Source organism: Carcharhinus amblyrhynchos, chromosome 25 (assembly GCF_965287045.1).
Source record: "Carcharhinus amblyrhynchos chromosome 25, sCarAmb.v2.hapA, whole genome shotgun sequence".
NCBI classification, from domain to species: domain Eukaryota; kingdom Metazoa; phylum Chordata; class Chondrichthyes; order Carcharhiniformes; family Carcharhinidae; genus Carcharhinus; species Carcharhinus amblyrhynchos.
In genome coordinates this window covers 2,630,544-2,649,285 of record NC_137348.1, presented here as the reverse complement: position 1 = coordinate 2,649,285, position 18,742 = coordinate 2,630,544, and the positions used below count along the sequence as shown (strand labels likewise).

Sequence of the window (18,742 nt, the reverse complement as noted above, 5' to 3'; positions counted from 1 at the left end):
GGGTGAGACCACGAGAGTCAGTTCACCATAATACTGAAAACTCCAGCTGTGCCGTCTGCCACTGCTCCAGATGTGACCACCGTCCATCCCATCCAACCTGCAGCTGTTTCACTCCTCAACCCTCACAGCACCCCTGGGTGCCTATGTGACTGCACAATAGTGTGTGTGTGTGTGTAAGTGTGTAAGAATGAGTGTGAATTTGAGTTTCAGAGTGTGAGTGTACAAGTGTAAATGAGTGCATGCGTGTGAAAGAATTGTAATTGTGTAAATTAATATGTGAATGAGTGTGACTATGTGTGTGCGAGTGAGTGTGTGAGTGAGTGTGAATGAGCAAGTGAGTGAACAGGCGAGAGCGTGAGTAAGTGCATGAGTGGGTGGGTGGGGGTTGAGTGGGTGGGTGGGTGGGTGGATGGGTGAGTGATGGCATGAGTGGGTGGGTGGGTGGGTGAATGGGTGAGTGGGTGAGTGGCTGGGTAAGTGAGTGAGTGAGTGAGTGAGTGGGTGGGTGAGTGAATGGGTGAGTGGGTGAGTGGCTGGGTAAGTGAGTGAGTGAGTGAGTGAGTGGGTGGGTGGGTGAGTGGGTGAGTGGCTGGGTAAGTGAGTGAGTGAGTGAGTGAGTGGGTGGGTGGGTGGGTGAGTGAATGGGTGAGTGGCTGGGTTAAGTGAGTGAGTGAGTGGGTGAGTGAATGGGTGAGTGGGTGAGTGGCTGGGTAAGTGAGTGAGTGAGTGGGTGGGTGGGTGAGTGAATGGGTGAGTGGGTGAGTGAGTGAGTGGGTGGGTGGGTGAGTGAATGGGTGAGTGGCTGGGTAAGTGAGTGAGTGAGTGGGTGGGTGGGTGAGTGAATGGGTGAGTGGGTGAGTGGCTGGGTAAGTGAGTGAGTGAGTGAGTGGGTGGGTGGGTGAGTGAATGGGTGAGTGAATGGGTGAGTGGGTGGATGAGTGAATGGGTGAGTGGGTGAGTGGCTGGGTAAGTGAATGGGTGAGTGGGTGAGTGAATGGGTAAGTGAGTGAGTGAGTGGGTGGGTGGGTGAGTGAATGGGTGAGTGAATGGGTGAGTGGGTGGGTGAGTGAATGGGTGAGTGGGTGAGTGGCTGAGTAAGTGAATGGGTGAGTGGGTGAGTGGCTGGGTAAGTGAGTGAGTGAGTGAGTGGTCCGGTAAGTGTACTCACACATTTACACGGCTCATTTTTAATCCTTTCTCCAGGAGATTCAGAGCTGATATAAATATAAGTCAGACTATTTTATACATTAGCAACAAATCATTTGGCTAAAATGGGTTGACAGGAGTATCAGCTATATAGTTTTGTTTTAAAAAGGTGTCAGGTTTCTACACAAGTTACAGTCTCTAACTGCCTGGGCTGCTGATGGAGAGTCAGCAGGTCACACGCTGGTTTCTCAAACACCATCAAATAAAATCCATCCATGAATTAAATTAAAAAACGCAATAAAAATGGAAAAGTACATAAATAAATTAAACAAAAGCAAAGACCAAAACTGCCCCGTCCGTGTTTGTCTAAAACCCAACGCCAAACAGAAACTTAAAGTCCAATCCCAGGCTGTCCCATCGCCCAATCAGATGCTTCAGACCCCCCGCCCTCCTCTGGCACTGGGCTCGATGTGGTCGGGGGGGCTTCGGGGACCAGAGGAGGGTCTGGGTGGGGGTGGGGAAGGGAGGGGGTTAGTTTCACTTGAAGACCTGGTCAGAGAGGTGCCCCATTTGGGAGTGCATGCTGGTCGGGGGACTGGAGATGCCTTCTGACCAATCCGACATGTTGGAGTGCGGAGAGGAGCTTGACCATTGGTCAGGGGATTCGGGGGATGGGGTGAGGAAAGGGTGGTCGGCCAATGGGAAGGGGTGGTTCGGGGTGTTGTCCATGGAGGAGGAGTATCCGTGCTGTGAAGGGGGAGTCAGGAACTGGGTGGTGGCCATCGACTGACTCATGGAGCTTGGCATTGATGTCTGCACCAGCTGGCTTTCCTGAACGGAAGTCATGTGAATGGGGAGGTTGTTGCCTCCCATTGGGGGTAAATCATTCTGCCTCGAATCACTGCAGTAGCTTTGACTCGTGGGGTGAGTGTTTCCATTGGACATGGTGTTGAGTGGTTGCATGCCCTGTGACTGCTGTTGTATCAGATGAGGCTGTACCAGCCTAGTGTTGTTGGGTAGAGCCTGGTAGTTTACAATCTGAGATAACGATGTGTTGGGCATGCCGTTGTGTAAGGAGGTCATCATCCTGTGCTGGTTCTGCTGCAGCCCCCCGGTTTGGGGGTTCCTCAGGCCGTTGTAGGGATTCTGGGCCATTCCCACCTGCATCCGCGCCAGCCAATCGCACTGGCCTCTCATCGACCCAGCTCCTCCCAGGCTCATGCCCACTGAAGCGTTTCCCATTGGCTGCCCGCTGGATGTGGGGAGGTGAGACAGATGAGGAGTCACCGATTCAAAGACCATCCTGTTGGACCCATTCAGGGCCAGCTCCTGCTTGCTGCCTATGCCCAGGTGGCCCAGATTCAGGTGCCCGTCCCCAGTTAACCCTTGCAGGTGATTGAGTTGAATGGTGGGCGATTGCTGGAACGGTGATGTTAACAGAGGAGGAGAAGCCACGTCTGAGAGGTAGGTGTGGGAGGATTCCATGGAATCGACAGGAGACAGGACAGCCGAACTGTCCAATAGGCTCCCTTTGCCATCCTGGGATTTCTTCCTCTTTGCCTTGGCTTCTTTGGTTTCCTTGTTGCTCCCGGTCTTGGCGCCATTCTTCCGAGCCTTCTTGCTGTGGCTGGCTGCTTTGAGGTTGGACACGTAGCCACTGGGCGAGCAGATTGGAGGGGAGAGGGTGGTGGTCGCGTTGGGCCCCATTTGTACCTGGGGGCTCCTCACCAGGTTGTATTCATCCAGCAGCCTCACGATGTCGTGGTGCATGCGGTCCTGGGCAATGTCTCCAGGCAGACGGTCCATGTGGTCAGTGATCTCACGGTTAGCAAAGTGTTCGAGCAGGAGTTTGCCCGTCTCGTAACTCCCTTCCCGAGCTGCCAGGAACAGCGGCGTCTCTTCCTGGGGGGAGACAGAGGAGCCAGAGGTTAACAAGGGTCAACCCCGGAAGGAGCTACAAAGTCAAACACACTAAAACCTATAGAATCCCTACAGTGCAGAATGAGGCCATTCAGCCCACTGACTCTGCACTGACCACAATCCCACCCAGACTCTATCCCCATAACCCCATGCATTTACCCTAGCTAGTCCCCCTGACACTAACGTCAATTTAGCACGGCCAATCCACCTAACCTGCACAACCTTTGGACTGTGGGAGGAAACCGGAGCACCCGGAGGAAACCCACGCAGACACGAGGAGAATGTGCAAACTTCACACAGACAGTGACCCAAGCCAGGAATCAAACCCGGGTCCCTGGTGCTGTGAGACAGCAGTGCTAACCCACTGTGCTACCATGCTGTCCCAATTAACCATGCATAACATCCAATCATCCAGCACAGGAGGCCAGTCAGCCCATCGTGCCTACGTGGCCCTTTGAAAATTATCCAATTAATCCAATCTCACCCTTGATTCTTTCTCCTGGAAATTATTTCTTTTTCCAGTATTTCACTCATTCCCTTTTGAACGTTCCTGTTGATTCTTGATCCACCGCCCTTCCAGGCAGCGCCTTCCAGATCACAACAACCTTTTCTGCTGATTATCTCCTGCGTCTGTCTATCAGTGTCCCCTTCCCACTCACCTCCGCACTCTCCCCCGTGTCAGTATAACTCCCTTCCCACTCACCTCCGCACTCTCCCCCGTGTCAGTATAACTCCCTTCCCACTCACCTCCGCACTCTCCCCCGTGTCAGTATAACTCCCTTCCCACTCACCTCCGCACTCTCCCCCGTGTCAGTATAACTCCCTTCCCACTCGCCTCCGCACTCTCCCCCGTGTCAGTATAACTCCCTTCCCACTCACCTCCGCACTCTCCCCCGTGTCAGTATAACTCCCTTACCACTCACCTCCGCACTCTCCCCCGTGTCAGTATAACTCCCTTCCCACTCACCTCCGCACTCTCCCCCGTGTCAGTATAACTCCCTTCCCACTCGCCTCCGCACTCTCCCCCGTGTCAGTATAACTCCCTTCCCACTCGCCTCCGCACTCTCCCCCGTGTCAGTATAACTCCCTTCCCACTCGCCTCCGCACTCTCCCCCGTGTCAGTATAACTCCCCTTCCCACTCACCTCCACACTCTCCCCGTGTCAGTATAACTCCCTTCCCACTCACCTCCGCACTCTCCCCCGTGTCAGTATAACTCCCTTCCCACTCGCCTCCGCACTCTCCCCCGTGTCAGTATAACTCCCTTCCCACTCACCCTCCGCACTCTCCCCCGTGTCAGTATAACTCCCTTCCCACTCGCCTCCGCACTCTCCCCCGTGTCAGTATAACTCCCTTCCCACTCGCCTCCGCACTCTCCCCCGTGTCAGTATAACTCCCCTTCCCACTCGCCTCCGCACTCTCCCCCGTGTCAGTATAACTCCCATTTCCTTACCTTGTTGTCCTGTAAGTCTTTATTGGCTCCGTTTTTAAGGAGAACCATTGTTGCTTCCACGTTATTGACAGCAGCTGCCCAGTGCAGGGCCGATTTTCCTGGTAACACAAACACATCCCGTCAGTACCACTCACCCCAGGCCTGACTGTGGGGTTCAATCAGTGACCCCTGACCCCGATACACCTCTAATAAGTCACTCCCAAGCCACCCACTTGTCCCAGTACGAGACCGCCACACCACCAGCCCTGCCCCCCCGCGCCGGTACCCTCACACGGTGATCAGTCAGCCTCGTACCAAAGGTCATCCACAGCGTTGACATCCGCGTGACAATTCACCAACTCCTCCACCATCCCTTCCACAGCCAGGCGAGCAGCCAGGATTAGTGGTGTGGTCCCATCGTGCATCCGCGCATCCAAATCAGTCGCTCGGTTCCGGATCAGAATCTGCCAATCAAACAATGAAAGACGGATCAGGAACGCGGACCAGAAACACAGAAGGAAACATGGACAGGGAACGCGGACCGGGAACGCGGACCAGGAACGCAGACCGGGAGCACGGACCGAGAACACTACCACGAGGAGGGCGCAGGGATGCGGGGATGGTGCAGGGAGGGCACAGGGACATGGGGAGGTTGGGCAGGGGGTGATGGGGTGGGGGGGGTTGGGCAGGGGGTGATGGGGTGGGGGGGATGGGCAGGGGGTGATGGATGTTGGGGGGGTTGGGCAGGGGGTGATGGGGTGGGGGGGTTGGGCAGGGGGTGATGGGGTCGGGGGGGTTGGGCAGGGGGGTGATGGGGTCGGGGGGGTTGGGCAGGGGGTGATGGGGTCAGGGGGGTTGGGCAGGGGGTGATGGGGTCGGGGGGGGTTGGGCAGGGGTGATGGGGGGGGGGATGGGCAGGGGGTGATGGGGTTGGGGGGGGTTGGGCAGGGGGTGATGGGGTCGGGGGGGGTTGGGCAGGGGGTGATGGGGTGGGGGGGGATGGGCAGGGGGTGATGGATGTTGGGGGGGGTTGGGCAGGGGGTGATGGGGGTGGGGGGGTTGGGCAGGGGGTGATGGGGTCGGGGGGTTGGGCAGGGGGTGATGGGGTCGGGGGGGTTGGGCAGGGGGTGATGGGGTCAGGGGGGGTTGGGCAGGGGGTGATGGGGTCGGGGGGGTTGGGCAGGGGGTGATGGAGTGGGGGGGGTTGGGCAGGGGGTGATGGAGTGGGGGGGTTGGGGAGGGGGTGATGGATGTGGGGGGGTTGGGCAGGGGGTGATGGATGTGGGGGGGGTTGGGCAGGGGGTGATGGAGTGGGGGGGGTTGGGCAGGGGGTGATGGATGTGGGGGGGTGGGCAGGGGGTGATGGATGTGGGGGGGTTGGGCAGGGGGTGATGGATGTGGGGGGGTTGGGGCAGGGGGGTGATGGGGTGGGGGGGTTGGGCAGGGGGTGATGGGGTCGGGGGGGTTGGGCAGGGGGTGATGGAGTGGGGGGGGTTGGGCAGGGGGTGATGGAGTGGGGGGGTTGGGGAGGGGGTGATGGATGTGGGGGGGTTGGGCAGGGGGTGATGGATGTGGGGGGGTTGGGCAGGGGGTGATGGAGTGGGGGGGGTTGGGCAGGGGGTGATGGATGTGGGGGGGTTGGGCAGGGGGTGATGGATGTGGGGGGGTTGGGCAGGGGGTGGATGTGGGGGGTTGGGCAGGGGGTGATGGATGTGGGGGGGGTTGGGCAGGGGGTGATGGGGTGGGGGGGTTGGGCAGAGGGTGATGGGGTCATGGGGGGGTTAGGGGGTGATGGATGTGGGGGGGTTGGGCAGGGGGTGATGGGGTGGGGGGGTTGGGCAGGGGGTGATGGATGTGGGGGGTTGGGCAGGGGGTGATGGGGTGGGGGGGTTGGGCAGGGGGTGATGGGGTGGGGGGGGTTGGGCAGGGGGTGATGGGGTGGGGGGGTTGGGCAGGGGGTGATGGATGTGGGGGGTTGGGCAGGGGGTGATGGGGTGGGGGTTGGGCAGGGGGTGATGGGGTGGGGGGGTTGGGCAGGGGGTGATGGGGTCAGGGGGGGTGGGGCAGGGGGTGATGGGGTGGGGGGGTTGGGCAGGGGGTGATGGATGTTGGAGGGGTTGGGCAGGGGGTGATGGGGTGGGGGGGTTGGGCAGGGGGTGATGGATGTTGGGGGGGTTGGGCAGGGGGTGATGGATGTTGGGGGGGTTGGGCAGGGGGTGATGGGGTGGGGGGGGGTTGGGCAGGGGGTGATGGGGTGGGGGGGTTGGGCAGGGGGTGATGGGGTGGGGGGGTTGGGCAGGGGGTGATGGGGTGGGGGGGGTTGGGCAGGGGGTGATGGGGTCGGGGGGGGGGTGTTGTACATCCCCTCTAGGCTGTTCCCCATTAACACCCGATGGTGATGGATCTTGGCTCTAACTGGGCGACACTGAGATGAAAGTGGGACTCGGAGACCTGGACACACCTGGAAAACTCCCTGAGCATCTGCAGCCACAGCAGCGTGGAGCGGAGTCCTGCCCATATTATCCTGGATGTTGGCATCAGCGCTGGATTCCAGGAGGCGTTTGGCAGCGTCAGAGCGGGCATAGCGAGCTGCCAAGTGGAGGGCAGTCTCACCCGTCCGGTCTGTCTGATTGTGGAGGCTGGCACCCTGGTAAATAAAATCCGAGATCAGATTGCCCGAGGCATCGTCCACTTCCTCCTCGCTATTGGCCGACTCCAGACCCCCCCCACTGCACGAGGCGATCATCAGAGGGGTGAAACCATCTGCGGACACAAACCGGGGAACAGTGTCAGTAACACCACACGGTGAGCTCACCCCGTACCCAACCCCTGCCCCCACACCCATCCCCCACCCTCACACCCACCCACACCCACCCCCCACCCTCACACCCACCCACACCCCCACACCCCCCGCCTGTACTCCCACCCACAATCCCATACCCACACCCTCCACCCATACCCCCACACCCACCCCTTCCGGCCCGCACCCCCACCCGTACTACCACCCACACCGGGAATGTCAGTAACATCACATGGCGAGCTCGTCCCACACCCAAACCTCCCACCCTCACCCCCACCCACACACCCCCCGCCTGCACCCTCACCCACACCCATTCCTCTGCCCTCACACCAACCCACACCCCCACACCCACCCCCCGGCCTGCACCCCCACCCGTACCATCACCCATACTGGGAATAAGCATCAGTAACACCACACAGTGAGCTCGTCCCACACCCACAGTGTGTTCCGTATATTACGTACAATGTGTTATTGTATACGGTGTGTTATATATTGTAAATGGTGTGTTCCATATAGCATGTACAGTGTTCCATATATTAGGTACAGTGTGTTATAGAACATAGAACATTACAGCGCAGTACAGGCCCTTCGGCCCTCGATGTTGTGCTGACCAGTGAAACCAATCTAAAGCCCATCTAACCTACACTATTCCAATATCATCCATGTTTATCCAATGACCATTTAAATGCCCTTAATGTTGGTGTCCACAACTGCTGCAGGCAGGGCATTCCACACCCTTACTACTCTCTGAGTAAAGAACCTACCTCTGACATCTGTCCTATATCTATCACCCCTCAATTTAAAGCTTTGTCCCCTCGTGTTAGCCATCTCCATCCGAGGAAAAAGGGTCTCACTCTCCACCCTATCTAACCCTCTGATCATCTTGTATGCCTCTATTAAGCCACCTCTTAACCTTCTTCTCTCTAACGAACACAGCCTCAAGTCCCTCAGCCTTTCCTCAGAAGACCTTCCTACCATACCAGGCAACATCTTGGTAAACCTCCTCTGCACCCTTTCCAATGCTTCCACATCTTTCTTATAATGCGGCGACCAGAACTGTACGCAATACTCCAAGTGCGGACGCACCAGAGTTTTGTACAGTTGCAACATGACCTCACGGCTCCGAAATTCAATCCCTCTACCAGTAAAAGCTAACACACCGTACGCCTTCTTAACAACCTTATCAACCTGGGTGCCAACTTTCAGGGATCTATGCACACGGACACCGAGATCTCTCTGCTCATCCACACTACCAAGTATCTTACCATTAGCCCAATACTCTGTATTCCTGTTACTCCTTCCAAAGTGCATCACCTCACACTTTTCCACATTAAACTCCATTTGCCACCTCTCAGCCCAGCACTGCAGCTTATCTCTGTCCCTCTGTAACCTGCAACATCCTTCTGCACTGTCCACAATTCCACCAACTTTAGTGTCATCTGCAAATTTACTAACCCATCCTTCTACCCCCTCATCCATTTATAAAAATGACACACAGCAGTGGCCCCAAAACAGATCCTTGTGGTACACCACTAGTAACTGAACTCCATTTCCCGTCAACCACCACCCTCTGTCTTCTTACAGCCAGGCAATTTCTGATCCAAACCGCTAAATCACCCACAATCCCATGGCTCCATATCTTCTGCAATAGCTTAATGTGGAGAACCTTATCAAACTGAAATAATATATACTATATACAGTGTTCTATATATTATATATAGTGTTTTCTACATATTATGTACAAAGTGTTATTGTATACAGTGTGTTGTATAATATATATGGTGTGTTCCATTTCGTATGTACAGTGCTCTATATATTAGGTACAGTGTGTTTTATATATTTTACATAGTGTTATATATTATACACAGTATGTTATATACAGTGTGTTCTACATGTTATATACAGTATGTTCTACATGTGATATAGTGTTCTACATGTCATATATATTACATACAGTGTGTTCTATACATTATATACAGTGTGTTCTATATGTTATATACAGTGTGTTCTATATATTACATACAGTGTGTTCTATATGTTACATACAGTGTGTTCTATATGTTACATACAGTGTGTTATATATATTATATACAGTGTGTCTATATGTTACATACAGTGTGTTCTATATATTATACACAGTGTGTCTATATGTTATATACAGTGTGTCTATATGTTATAGACAGTGTGTTCTATATATTATACACAGTGTGTCTATATGTTATATACAGTGTGTCTATATGTTATATACAGTGTGTCTATAAGCTACCTGGGCCTCTGACATTGACGTCCATACAGTCAGACTCGATCTCGCCCTGCGGAGGGGTGGGGGCCATGGTGGGCAGTCGGAGATCTGCAGCATCCAGGTGTTGTTGCGTCCACTGCCTATGGTCAGTGTGGTCCTCGCGGTTCACCAATATCGCTTGTTCCTCAAACTGCCCGAGAGAGAAAACAGAATGAAACCAATCAGACAGCGAGAGAGAGGGAGAGAAGGAGAGAGGGGGGAGACAGAGAGAGTGGGGAGAGACAGAGAGAGAGTGGGGAGAAACAGAGGGAGAGTGGGGGAGAGACAGAGAGAGAGTGGGGGAGAGAGTGGGGGAGAGACAGGGAGAGAGTGGGGAGAGACAGGGAGAGAGTGGGGGAGAGACAGGGAGAGAGTGGGGGAGAGACAGGGAGAGATTGGGGAGAGACAGAGGGAGAGTGGGGAGAGAGAGAGAGAGAGTGGGGGGAGACAGAGGGAGAGTGGGGAGAGACAGAGAGAGAGTGGGGAGAGACAGAGGGAGAGTGGGGAGAGACAGAGGGAGAGTGGGGAGAAACAGAGAGAGTCGGGGGAGAGACAGAAAGAAAGAGGGGACAAACAGAGAGAGAGTGGGGAGAAACAGAAACAGAGTGGGGAGAGATAGATAGAGAGTGGGGAAAGACAGAGAGAGAGTGGGGAGAGATAGATAGAGAGGGGGGAGAGACAGAGGGGGTGGAGACGGACGAGTGGAGAGACAGAGGGAAAGTTGAAGGGAGTGTGTTGTACAGCGGGTCTTACCTTGAACCTCTTGGTGTCAGTGCCACTGTCATCAGCCCAGTGCTCATTCTGATTATTGTCCATCAGCGCTCCATCAGAAACATTCTTCAAGGGCCTGCGGACAGTTCATGACCAGGAATGAGTGACCTGGGCATTCCCCTCCTTATCTCATCACTCACTGACCAGATAGAGCAACTGTCCATCCACTGACCCTGTCTACACTTCCTGCTGCCTCGGGAAAGCAGCCAGTGTAATCAAGGACCCCACACACCCCGGACATTCCCTCTTCCACCTTCTTCCATCGGGAAAAAGAACTGTAGAATTGTAAAATGCTCCCAATCCTTAGGCTTACCACTTTTGGGGCAGCATGGTGGCACAGTGGTTAGCACTGCCACCTCACAGTGCCAGGGTCCCAGGTTCAATCCTGCCCTTGGGTCACTGTCTGCGTGTAGTTTGCACATTCTCCCCATGGCTGCGTGGGTTTCCTCCGGGTGCTCCGGTCTCCTCCCACAGTCCAAAGATGTGTGGGTTAGGTTGATTGGCCGTGCTAAATTAACCCTAGTGTCAAGTAAATTAGCAGGTTAAATGCTTGGGGTTGTGGGAATTGGGCCTGGGTGGGGTTGTGGTCGGTACAGATTCGATGGGTTGAATGGCCTCCTTCTGTAACGTGGGATTCTATGAAGCTTCTTTCTCTACACTCTAGCTATGACTGTAACACTACATTCTGCACTCTCTCCTTTCCTTCTCTATGAATGGTATGCTTTGTTTGTACAGTGCACAAGAAACAATACTTTACACTGTATGTTACACACGTGACAATAATAAATCAAATCAAAATAATCACTAATCAGAAAACAATGAGACAGAGAGAGAGAGAGTTGATATTTTTCCCTCCAAATCGATATTCCAGACTTCTCCGAGTGGGAGAATGTGAAGGATGAGTGGGAGTAATTGTATTAGAGCCTCACTGAGAGATGGAAACACAGAGTGTTACTGAGCCTCTTCATTCCATACCTGAGACAGGTGACGACTGGAAGTTATGGACGGTGGGGTTTCCCTTCCCATGTCCGAGTGGGACTTCAGCCCCTCGCCCACCGCAGAGAGCTGCCGCCAATCTCCAATCCCTGCACCAACAATGGCGGAAGTGGAACAGCAGCAGCCTGCCTGGGCCCGAATCCCGGGGCTCTGGGCACGCGTCCCGGGGCGCTGGGCATGAGTCCTGGGGCCTTGGGCACGAGTCCCGGGGCCCTGGGCACACGTCCTGGGGCGCTGGCATGAGTCCTGGGGCACTGGGCCTGAGTCCCGGGGCCTTGAGCACGAGTCCCGGGGCCCTGGGCCCGCGTCCTGGGGCACTGAGCATGAGTCCTGGGGCCCTGGGCACGAAGGGACTGGGGGTGGAGGAAGGGCTCCAGCGGCTGCTGGACCTTAAAGGTGGACCTCAGCAGCCGGGGTGGGGTGGCGGCCTTCAGAAGGAGCTGCTGCCCCACACCCACCCCCCCCGCCATCCCTCCCTCCCTACAATCGAGGCCTATTCCTTTCTGGGTAAGTTTATTTTCCCACGGTGGGTAAATCCTCCAGCTAGCTGGGAAAAAACAGCCAGTGACCAAAAGGATCTCAGTTTGGACAAGCGCAAGCTCCCCTTCCCAGGCCTCGCCGACCTCAGTGTAAATCACCCATTAGCCCCCAATATCGTTTCCAATTCCAGGCTCCACACCCCAGGAGAGATGTCGAGATCTTGGAGAGAGAGTGGAGGGGATTTATGGAATGTTCCAGGTACGAGGGATGTTCAGTGAATGCGGGAGATTACGGGCCTGTTAGTGTGTGAGTGTACACAAACAGAACACTGAGATACTTAGAGATGAACAGACAGTGAGTGAAAGTGAATCAGCAAAAGGCTGAGTGTGTAAGAGCACGAGAGACAGAGAGAGAGAAAATAGACACACACAGAAATAAAAGAGTAAATGGGGAGAGTGACAGAGGCAGAAATCCCAGACAAAGAGAGAGTGAGACACACACAGACACAGAGAGAGAGTGACAGACTCACTCACAAACACACGGACAGATAGATGCACAGTGAGAGCCACAGATAAACACACACACACAGACAGATACACCCACACATACACACAGACAGATACGCCCACACATACACACAGACAGATACACACACACGTACACACAGACAGATACACCCACACGTACACACAGACAGATACGCCCACACATACACACAGACAGATACACCCACACGTACACACAGACAGATACACCCACACGTACACACAGACAGATACACCCACACGTACACACAGACAGATACGCCCACACATACACACAGACAGATACACACACACGTACACACAGACAGATACACCCACACGTACACACAGACAGATACGCCCACACATACACACAGACAGATACGCCCACACATACACACAGACAGGTACACACACACGTACACACAGACAGATACACACACACGTACACACAGACAGATACACACACACACACACACACACACACACAGACAGGTACACCCACACACACACACACAGACACAGAGACAGGTACACCCACCCACACAGAGAAAACAGACACACACACACACACACACACACACACCCACGCACCCACACACACACACAGAAGTTGGGATTTTACTGATTCTCTCGAGCGAGATCGGAAATTCCTGCCTGAGGTGAAGGGACATTTCTGTTCTCCTCTCCTCGCCCGCTCCGATTCCACGGAAGGCAGGATGGTAACATTCCAGCGAGAGAGAGACACACACACATCCAAATAGATAGGCACACAGAGACAAACACACAGACAGGGGCACAGACACATAGACACAGACACAGAGAGAGACACACACACAATATTGTAAAATAGAATTGCAGTTAATGTACAGCACAGAAACAGGCCATTCAGCCCACTGGGGTGTGCTTGCTTTCTGAGTGAGTGAGTGGACACTGTGCCAAGCCGCTGTAACCCAGGGAGTGAATGTTAGGTTAAACAAACCCCTGGATTTGAAACGGAGAAGCTGTGTGTTAGACAATCACGTAAACAGGCTGGAAATCTCCCCCTACACTGAACCCCGCTCTTTGCAGCAGACAAACCACTGACAGCGAATGGATCAAACACCCAACTTACTTCAAACCGACCGAATCCTCGCCCACTGGCTCCCGGCGTTTCTTCTTACTGCTGTCCGTAACCTTGAAACCTTCCGGGAACCACAGCTGGCCGTGTTCGCGATGCCTCTTACGGGAGACCAGCACGCCCATCCCAATGAAGGCAAGGAAGATAAGCACTGACACCACCACATACATGGGGTAAAGGTTAACGTCAGGTGGAGTCAGATCATTCTTACCTGGAGAGAGGGAAGAAGGAGGAATTTATCGAACCACACTGCATCAGAGAGAGAGGAAAAGAGAGAAAGCGAGAGGGGGCAGTGAAGGAGCGAGAGAGAGAGAGAGAGAGAGAGACAGCAAGAGAGAGATGGAGAGACAGGGCAATGGAGAGATAGAAAGACAAAGAGAAGGGCAGAGATGAAGAGAGACCGAGGCAGGAAGAGAGAGTCAGAGAGGGCAGTGAAGAGAGACAAGTGTGAAAGAGTGAGAGAGAGAGAGAAAAAGAGTGATGGAAAGACAATGATGGAGAGATAGAAACACAGAAAAGAGAAGGACAGAGACAAAAAGAGAGAGATGGAGAGAAACAGAAAGAGAAATAGAAACAGAGAGAGACCAAGGCGGGAAGAGGCAGAGAGGGCAGTGGAGAGAGACAAGTGTGAAAGAGTGAGACAGAGAGAAAGAGAGAGAGAGAGAGAGAGAGATGGAGAGACTGTCAAGGAGAGATAGAAGGACAGAAAAAAGGACACAGACAAAAGAGAGAGAGATGGAGAGAGAAGAAAGAGACGGAGGCAGATAGAGTCCAAGAGATGGAGAGAGAGAGAGACGGACAGAGAGAGATGGAAAGGCAGTTGGAGGGAGAGAGGGAGATGCACTCGGAGTTTGTGCAGAGTTTAAAACCACAAGTGTTACATTTTATACAGGAGCACGGAAAGAAATTATGATTCCGTCAGTGCGATAAACTCTTGGAATGAGGTCAGTTAAACGATGCATAATCAGAATTGCAAAAAGAAATAAACGGAAGAGAGAAAAAAGTCCCAAAACACTCCCAGGTCTTATTTCTTTTTTTCTTCTTTAGACTTGAAGGAAGTCGAACTCTCGTCTCTGGCGAAGGGAAAGGATTTAGCAATCATCAAATTAGCACAGCAGGATTAATCTGTCAAAATCTCGGGAATTACAAACTGATCCCAACTACAAAGACATCAACTTCCCAACCACTCCGATCAATTCTTTTTTTTGCCTTAATGATTTGGCAGCGTATAACTCAGGGCAGGAACTGCCCTTTGAGATGCTGCTAATGATACTGGCAGATGTTGCATCATTGCTTTCCACCCTCCCTCCCTCCCCGCCTTTTTCGAAGGTAGGGAGCAGGTTAAAGGTGATCCGAAACTCTCACTTACTCTGCACAACCTCGATGTTGTACGGGAGCTGGAGGCTGCCGCGGGAAGCCATGGCACCCAGGAAAGCTGCCACATCCGTCGCACTGGCAAAGCAGTCTGAGAAAGCCTGGTAGCACTGACGGTTATCAATTTCCAGATACACAATCGATCTAGGATAGGAACAATAAAGATCTTGCATTTACATAGTGCCTTTCACTACCTGAAGATATCTCAAAATGCTGCACCATGTGAAATCTAGTCACCGTTTGTACACAGCAGGATCCCACAAGTATTTCTGGGACATGGGCATCGCTGGCCTGGCCAGCATTTATTGCCCATTCCTAACTGTCCCTTGAGAAGGAGCTGATCTTGAACCTGCTGCAATCCATGTACGGTAGGTACACTCATAGTGCTGTTAGGGAGGGAGTTCCAGGATTTTGACCAGTGACAGTGAAGAAATGGGGATATATTTCCAGTCAGGGTGGTGAGTGACTCGGAGGGGAAGCTCCAGGTGATGGTGTACCCCAGGTATCTGCTCCCCTTGTCCTTCAAGATGGTAGAGGTGGTGGGTTTGGAAGGTGCTGTCTAAGGAGCCTTGGTGAGTCGCTGCGGTGCATCTTGTAGATGGTACACACGGCTGGCACTGTGCGTCGGTGGTGGGGGGAGTGAATGATTGTGGATGTGGTGCCAATCAAGTTGCTGCTTTGCCCTGGATGGTGTCGAGCTCCTTGAGTGTTGTTGGAGTTGCCCCCATCCAGGCAAGTGGGGAGTATTCCATCACACTCCTGACTTGTGCCTTGTAGATGGTGGACAGGGTTTGGGGGGTCAGGAGGTGAGTTACTCACTGCAGGATTCCCAGTCTCTGACCCGCTCTGGGAGTCGCTGTGTGTATATGGCTGGGTCCAGTTGAGTTTCTGGTCAATGGTAACCCCCAGGATGTTGATAGGGGGGGGGGATTCAGTGATGGTCACTGAATGTCCAGGGGTCAATGTCTCTCGTTGGACATGATCCAATATTCTGTTTGAAGGATAGATATTGGGCCCGTCATTGGCGGGGGAGTTCCCTGTTACCCTTACGGAATGGATGTTTGTGTGTGTGTGTGTGTGTGTGTGTGTGTGTGTGTGTGTGTGTGTGTGTGTGTGTGTGTGTGTGTGTGTGTGTGTGTACTTACCCTTTAACCTCCTGTTGGTCCAGCTCTCTGCGAAGTCTCATGTTCACCGTTGTGTAGAGGGAGCGTTTAGCTCGGCTGAAAACATCGATAACCGCCTCCAGCGATCGCTTGGCGTGATGTTTGTGTAACTCTGCCTCATTCCCGAAGTACGGATAGACCATCATGTCGCCCCCGGCGTGCTTCTTAAACTTCACGTTGGTGTGCAGGATCCGGCTGAGCCCACGGAGAAATCCCACGGAGTTGTTCTGGAGCTGTTCGGGGGGCACCAGGACAATGAGGACCAGCGTGCCGTCTGCCAGCTTCTGGGGCTTGTCGTGGGCACAGTCCAGACCGTCCCACTCACACTCGATATTGTTACAGCCCTGGTCACAATGTCCATCTCCATAATGGTCCTCACAGTACTGGTCATACAGGGGGCTTTCGGGGGGGGGGGGAAACAGGGGTTAATCAGTGTCAGGGCACAGCGAAGATTCATCACATCTTCTTCCACAATCCATCAATCACCCACCCCCCCTCTCCCTCCAACCCCCACCCCTCCCCACCGAGTCCCCAGCTCCATTCCCACTCCCCACCCTCCCCTCCTACCTTCCCCCGCTCTTCCCCCACCCCCCAGCACTAATCCCAACCCCCCCCACACCTCCCCTAAGCTCAGTCCTCATTCTGCACACTCCTAAACTGTTCTTCCAACTCTCTCTCTCTCTCTCTATGTGTCTGCCTCTCTCTCTGTTCCTCTCTTGTTGCTTCTCTGTGTTTGTATCGCTTTCCCCCTCTCTCCCTCTCTCTCCTCTCTCCGCCCCCCCCCCCCAGTGACTGTACCTTGCGGTGGAGGGGGGGAGGGGGGTCGATCTCCCTGACGCTGCCTGCACTGATTGTGGCGCCTGTCTCTTTAAAACAGCGCAGCAGGAGAAGTGTGACCTAACTGGAGGGCCCAATGGGGGGCTGGGAGTGAGTGATCACCGCGGAGGGTGGAGTGCTCTCAGGCAGAATCGTTGAGCAGCCATATAGTCAGTGTGTAAGAACGGGAGCTCAGCCTCAGGGCAGGCCTGGGCTGGGGACTCCCTGTACCCGGTTTCTCTATCTATAAACACCGTTCCTTCTTAACAAGGCTGCAAATGGCTTGATGTTGCTGGGGGACACCGCGCTCTTACACTGCCCTTTCCCCCCCTCAGTCTGCGGGCTGTCGGTGCCCTGTTTACAGCCCCCACCTTGTCAGCGCCCTGCCTGTATCCCCCCACCTTGGGGTGGCACAGTGGTTAGCACTGCTGCCTCACAGCGCCAGGGATCCAGGTTCAATTCCCGGCTCGGGTCACTGTCTGTGTGAAGTCTGCACATTCTCCCCATGTCTGCTTGGGTTTCCTCCGGGTGCTCCGGTTTCCTCCCACAGTCCAAAAGACGTGCTGGTTAAGGTGCATCGGTCGTGCTAAATTCTCCCTCAGTGTAACCCGAACAGGCGCCAGAGTGTGGGGACGAGGGGATTTTCACAGTAACTTCATTGCAGTGTTAATGTGAACCTACTTGTGACTGATAAATAAACTTTACTTTGTCTGCACCCTGCCTGTGTCCACCGCCCCCCCCCGCCCTGTCTGCACCCTGCTGTGTCCCCCCTGCCCTGTCTGCGTTTCCACCCCCTTCCACCCCCCCCCACCCCAGTCCGTCTCTCCTCAAACCCACTCAGGAACTCACTTGCACCGCGACTCCACACTCTGACAGTCGAATCCATCGTACAGGCAGCCTGCGTTGTTGCAATGTTCGTGCCATTTCCCGTCTCCAAAGTAACGCCAGCACTGCAGCGCCTGCGAGCAATTCTTCCAGGGTCGTTAAAGTTCAGTGAGCAGTCGCCCCCGTCCCAGTCGCAGGCGTGGGTGTTACAATGGGCTTCACACACCCGGTTCGTGGCGAGACGGGCACACTGGGGTTTATCGCAGCCCGAGTTCACGATGGGGGGGAGGGTGATGTCCTGTCCAGTTCCCCCTCCAAATTCATAATCCAGGATGAAGCACTGTAACCCGTTAAACAGCCGGGGGCAGCGGCACCTGTAGAAGGGCTCCGAGGGGGTACTCTCGCACGTACCCCCATTGTAGCAGGGGCTGGACTCACAGGGACTCCGCGTGGGCAGCTGGCAGTCCACCCCCCCTCGCCCCAGGGGACAGCACAGCGAGGCAACCCCCCCGGACTCAACACACACGTCCCTCCGTTCCGACACATCAGATGCCGCAGGTACTGCATGGTTCTGGCAAGCCGCCCCCTCGTAACCCTGCAGGGGGGGGGGGGGGGGGGAGGGGGAGAGACAGAGACAGAGAGAGGGGGTTCAGTTAGAGGGAGGGTGTGGAACGCCTGTGACGGGCTGTTAAACACAGCCCCCGATCGGCTAACAGTGTCGCCACGCGGTGCGCGAGACAGTCTGAAGCACCGAGCCAGGATCACCGGATTCGGGGGGCGGGGGGGGGAGGTTAAAGGTCACTCACCGGCGGACACCGACAGATGAAGCCATGGGCAGTGTTACTGGCGACGGAGCAGGTCCCTCCGTTCCGACACGGGCGACTTTTACAGCCGTCAAAGACCCGGTCACACCGGAGACCTGGAGCGAGAGGGAGCGGTCAGTACCCGTCCCTTCAATCACCTCGCAGCTAGACCCTCAAACCTCCCCCCTCACCCATACCCCCCCCCTCACAAACCTCCCAATACCCCTCCCCCCTCACAAACCCACCCCCATACCCCTCCCCCTCACAACCCACCCCCAAAACCCCCCCTCAT

General features: G+C 54.7%; 1 protein-coding gene across 1 annotated transcript in view; it reads right to left on the bottom strand.

Moving 5' to 3' along the window:
- Positions 1-1,668: 1,668 nt before the first annotated feature.
- The window catches only part of notch1b (notch receptor 1b), a 96,145-nt gene continuing 79,071 nt past the window's right edge, over positions 1,669-18,742 (bottom strand). Inside the window, 14 exon segments of the mRNA XM_080212439.1 lie at positions 1,669-3,048; positions 4,519-4,618; positions 4,816-4,961; positions 6,959-7,260; positions 9,564-9,729; positions 10,332-10,425; positions 13,464-13,680; positions 14,839-14,987; positions 15,989-16,405; positions 17,672-17,804; positions 17,807-18,139; positions 18,142-18,200; positions 18,202-18,242; positions 18,454-18,566. Of these exon segments, the coding sequence (XP_080068565.1) occupies positions 1,684-3,048; positions 4,519-4,618; positions 4,816-4,961; positions 6,959-7,260; positions 9,564-9,729; positions 10,332-10,425; positions 13,464-13,680; positions 14,839-14,987; positions 15,989-16,405; positions 17,672-17,804; positions 17,807-18,139; positions 18,142-18,200; positions 18,202-18,242; positions 18,454-18,566 (3,635 nt within the window). The 3' untranslated portion in view covers positions 1,669-1,683.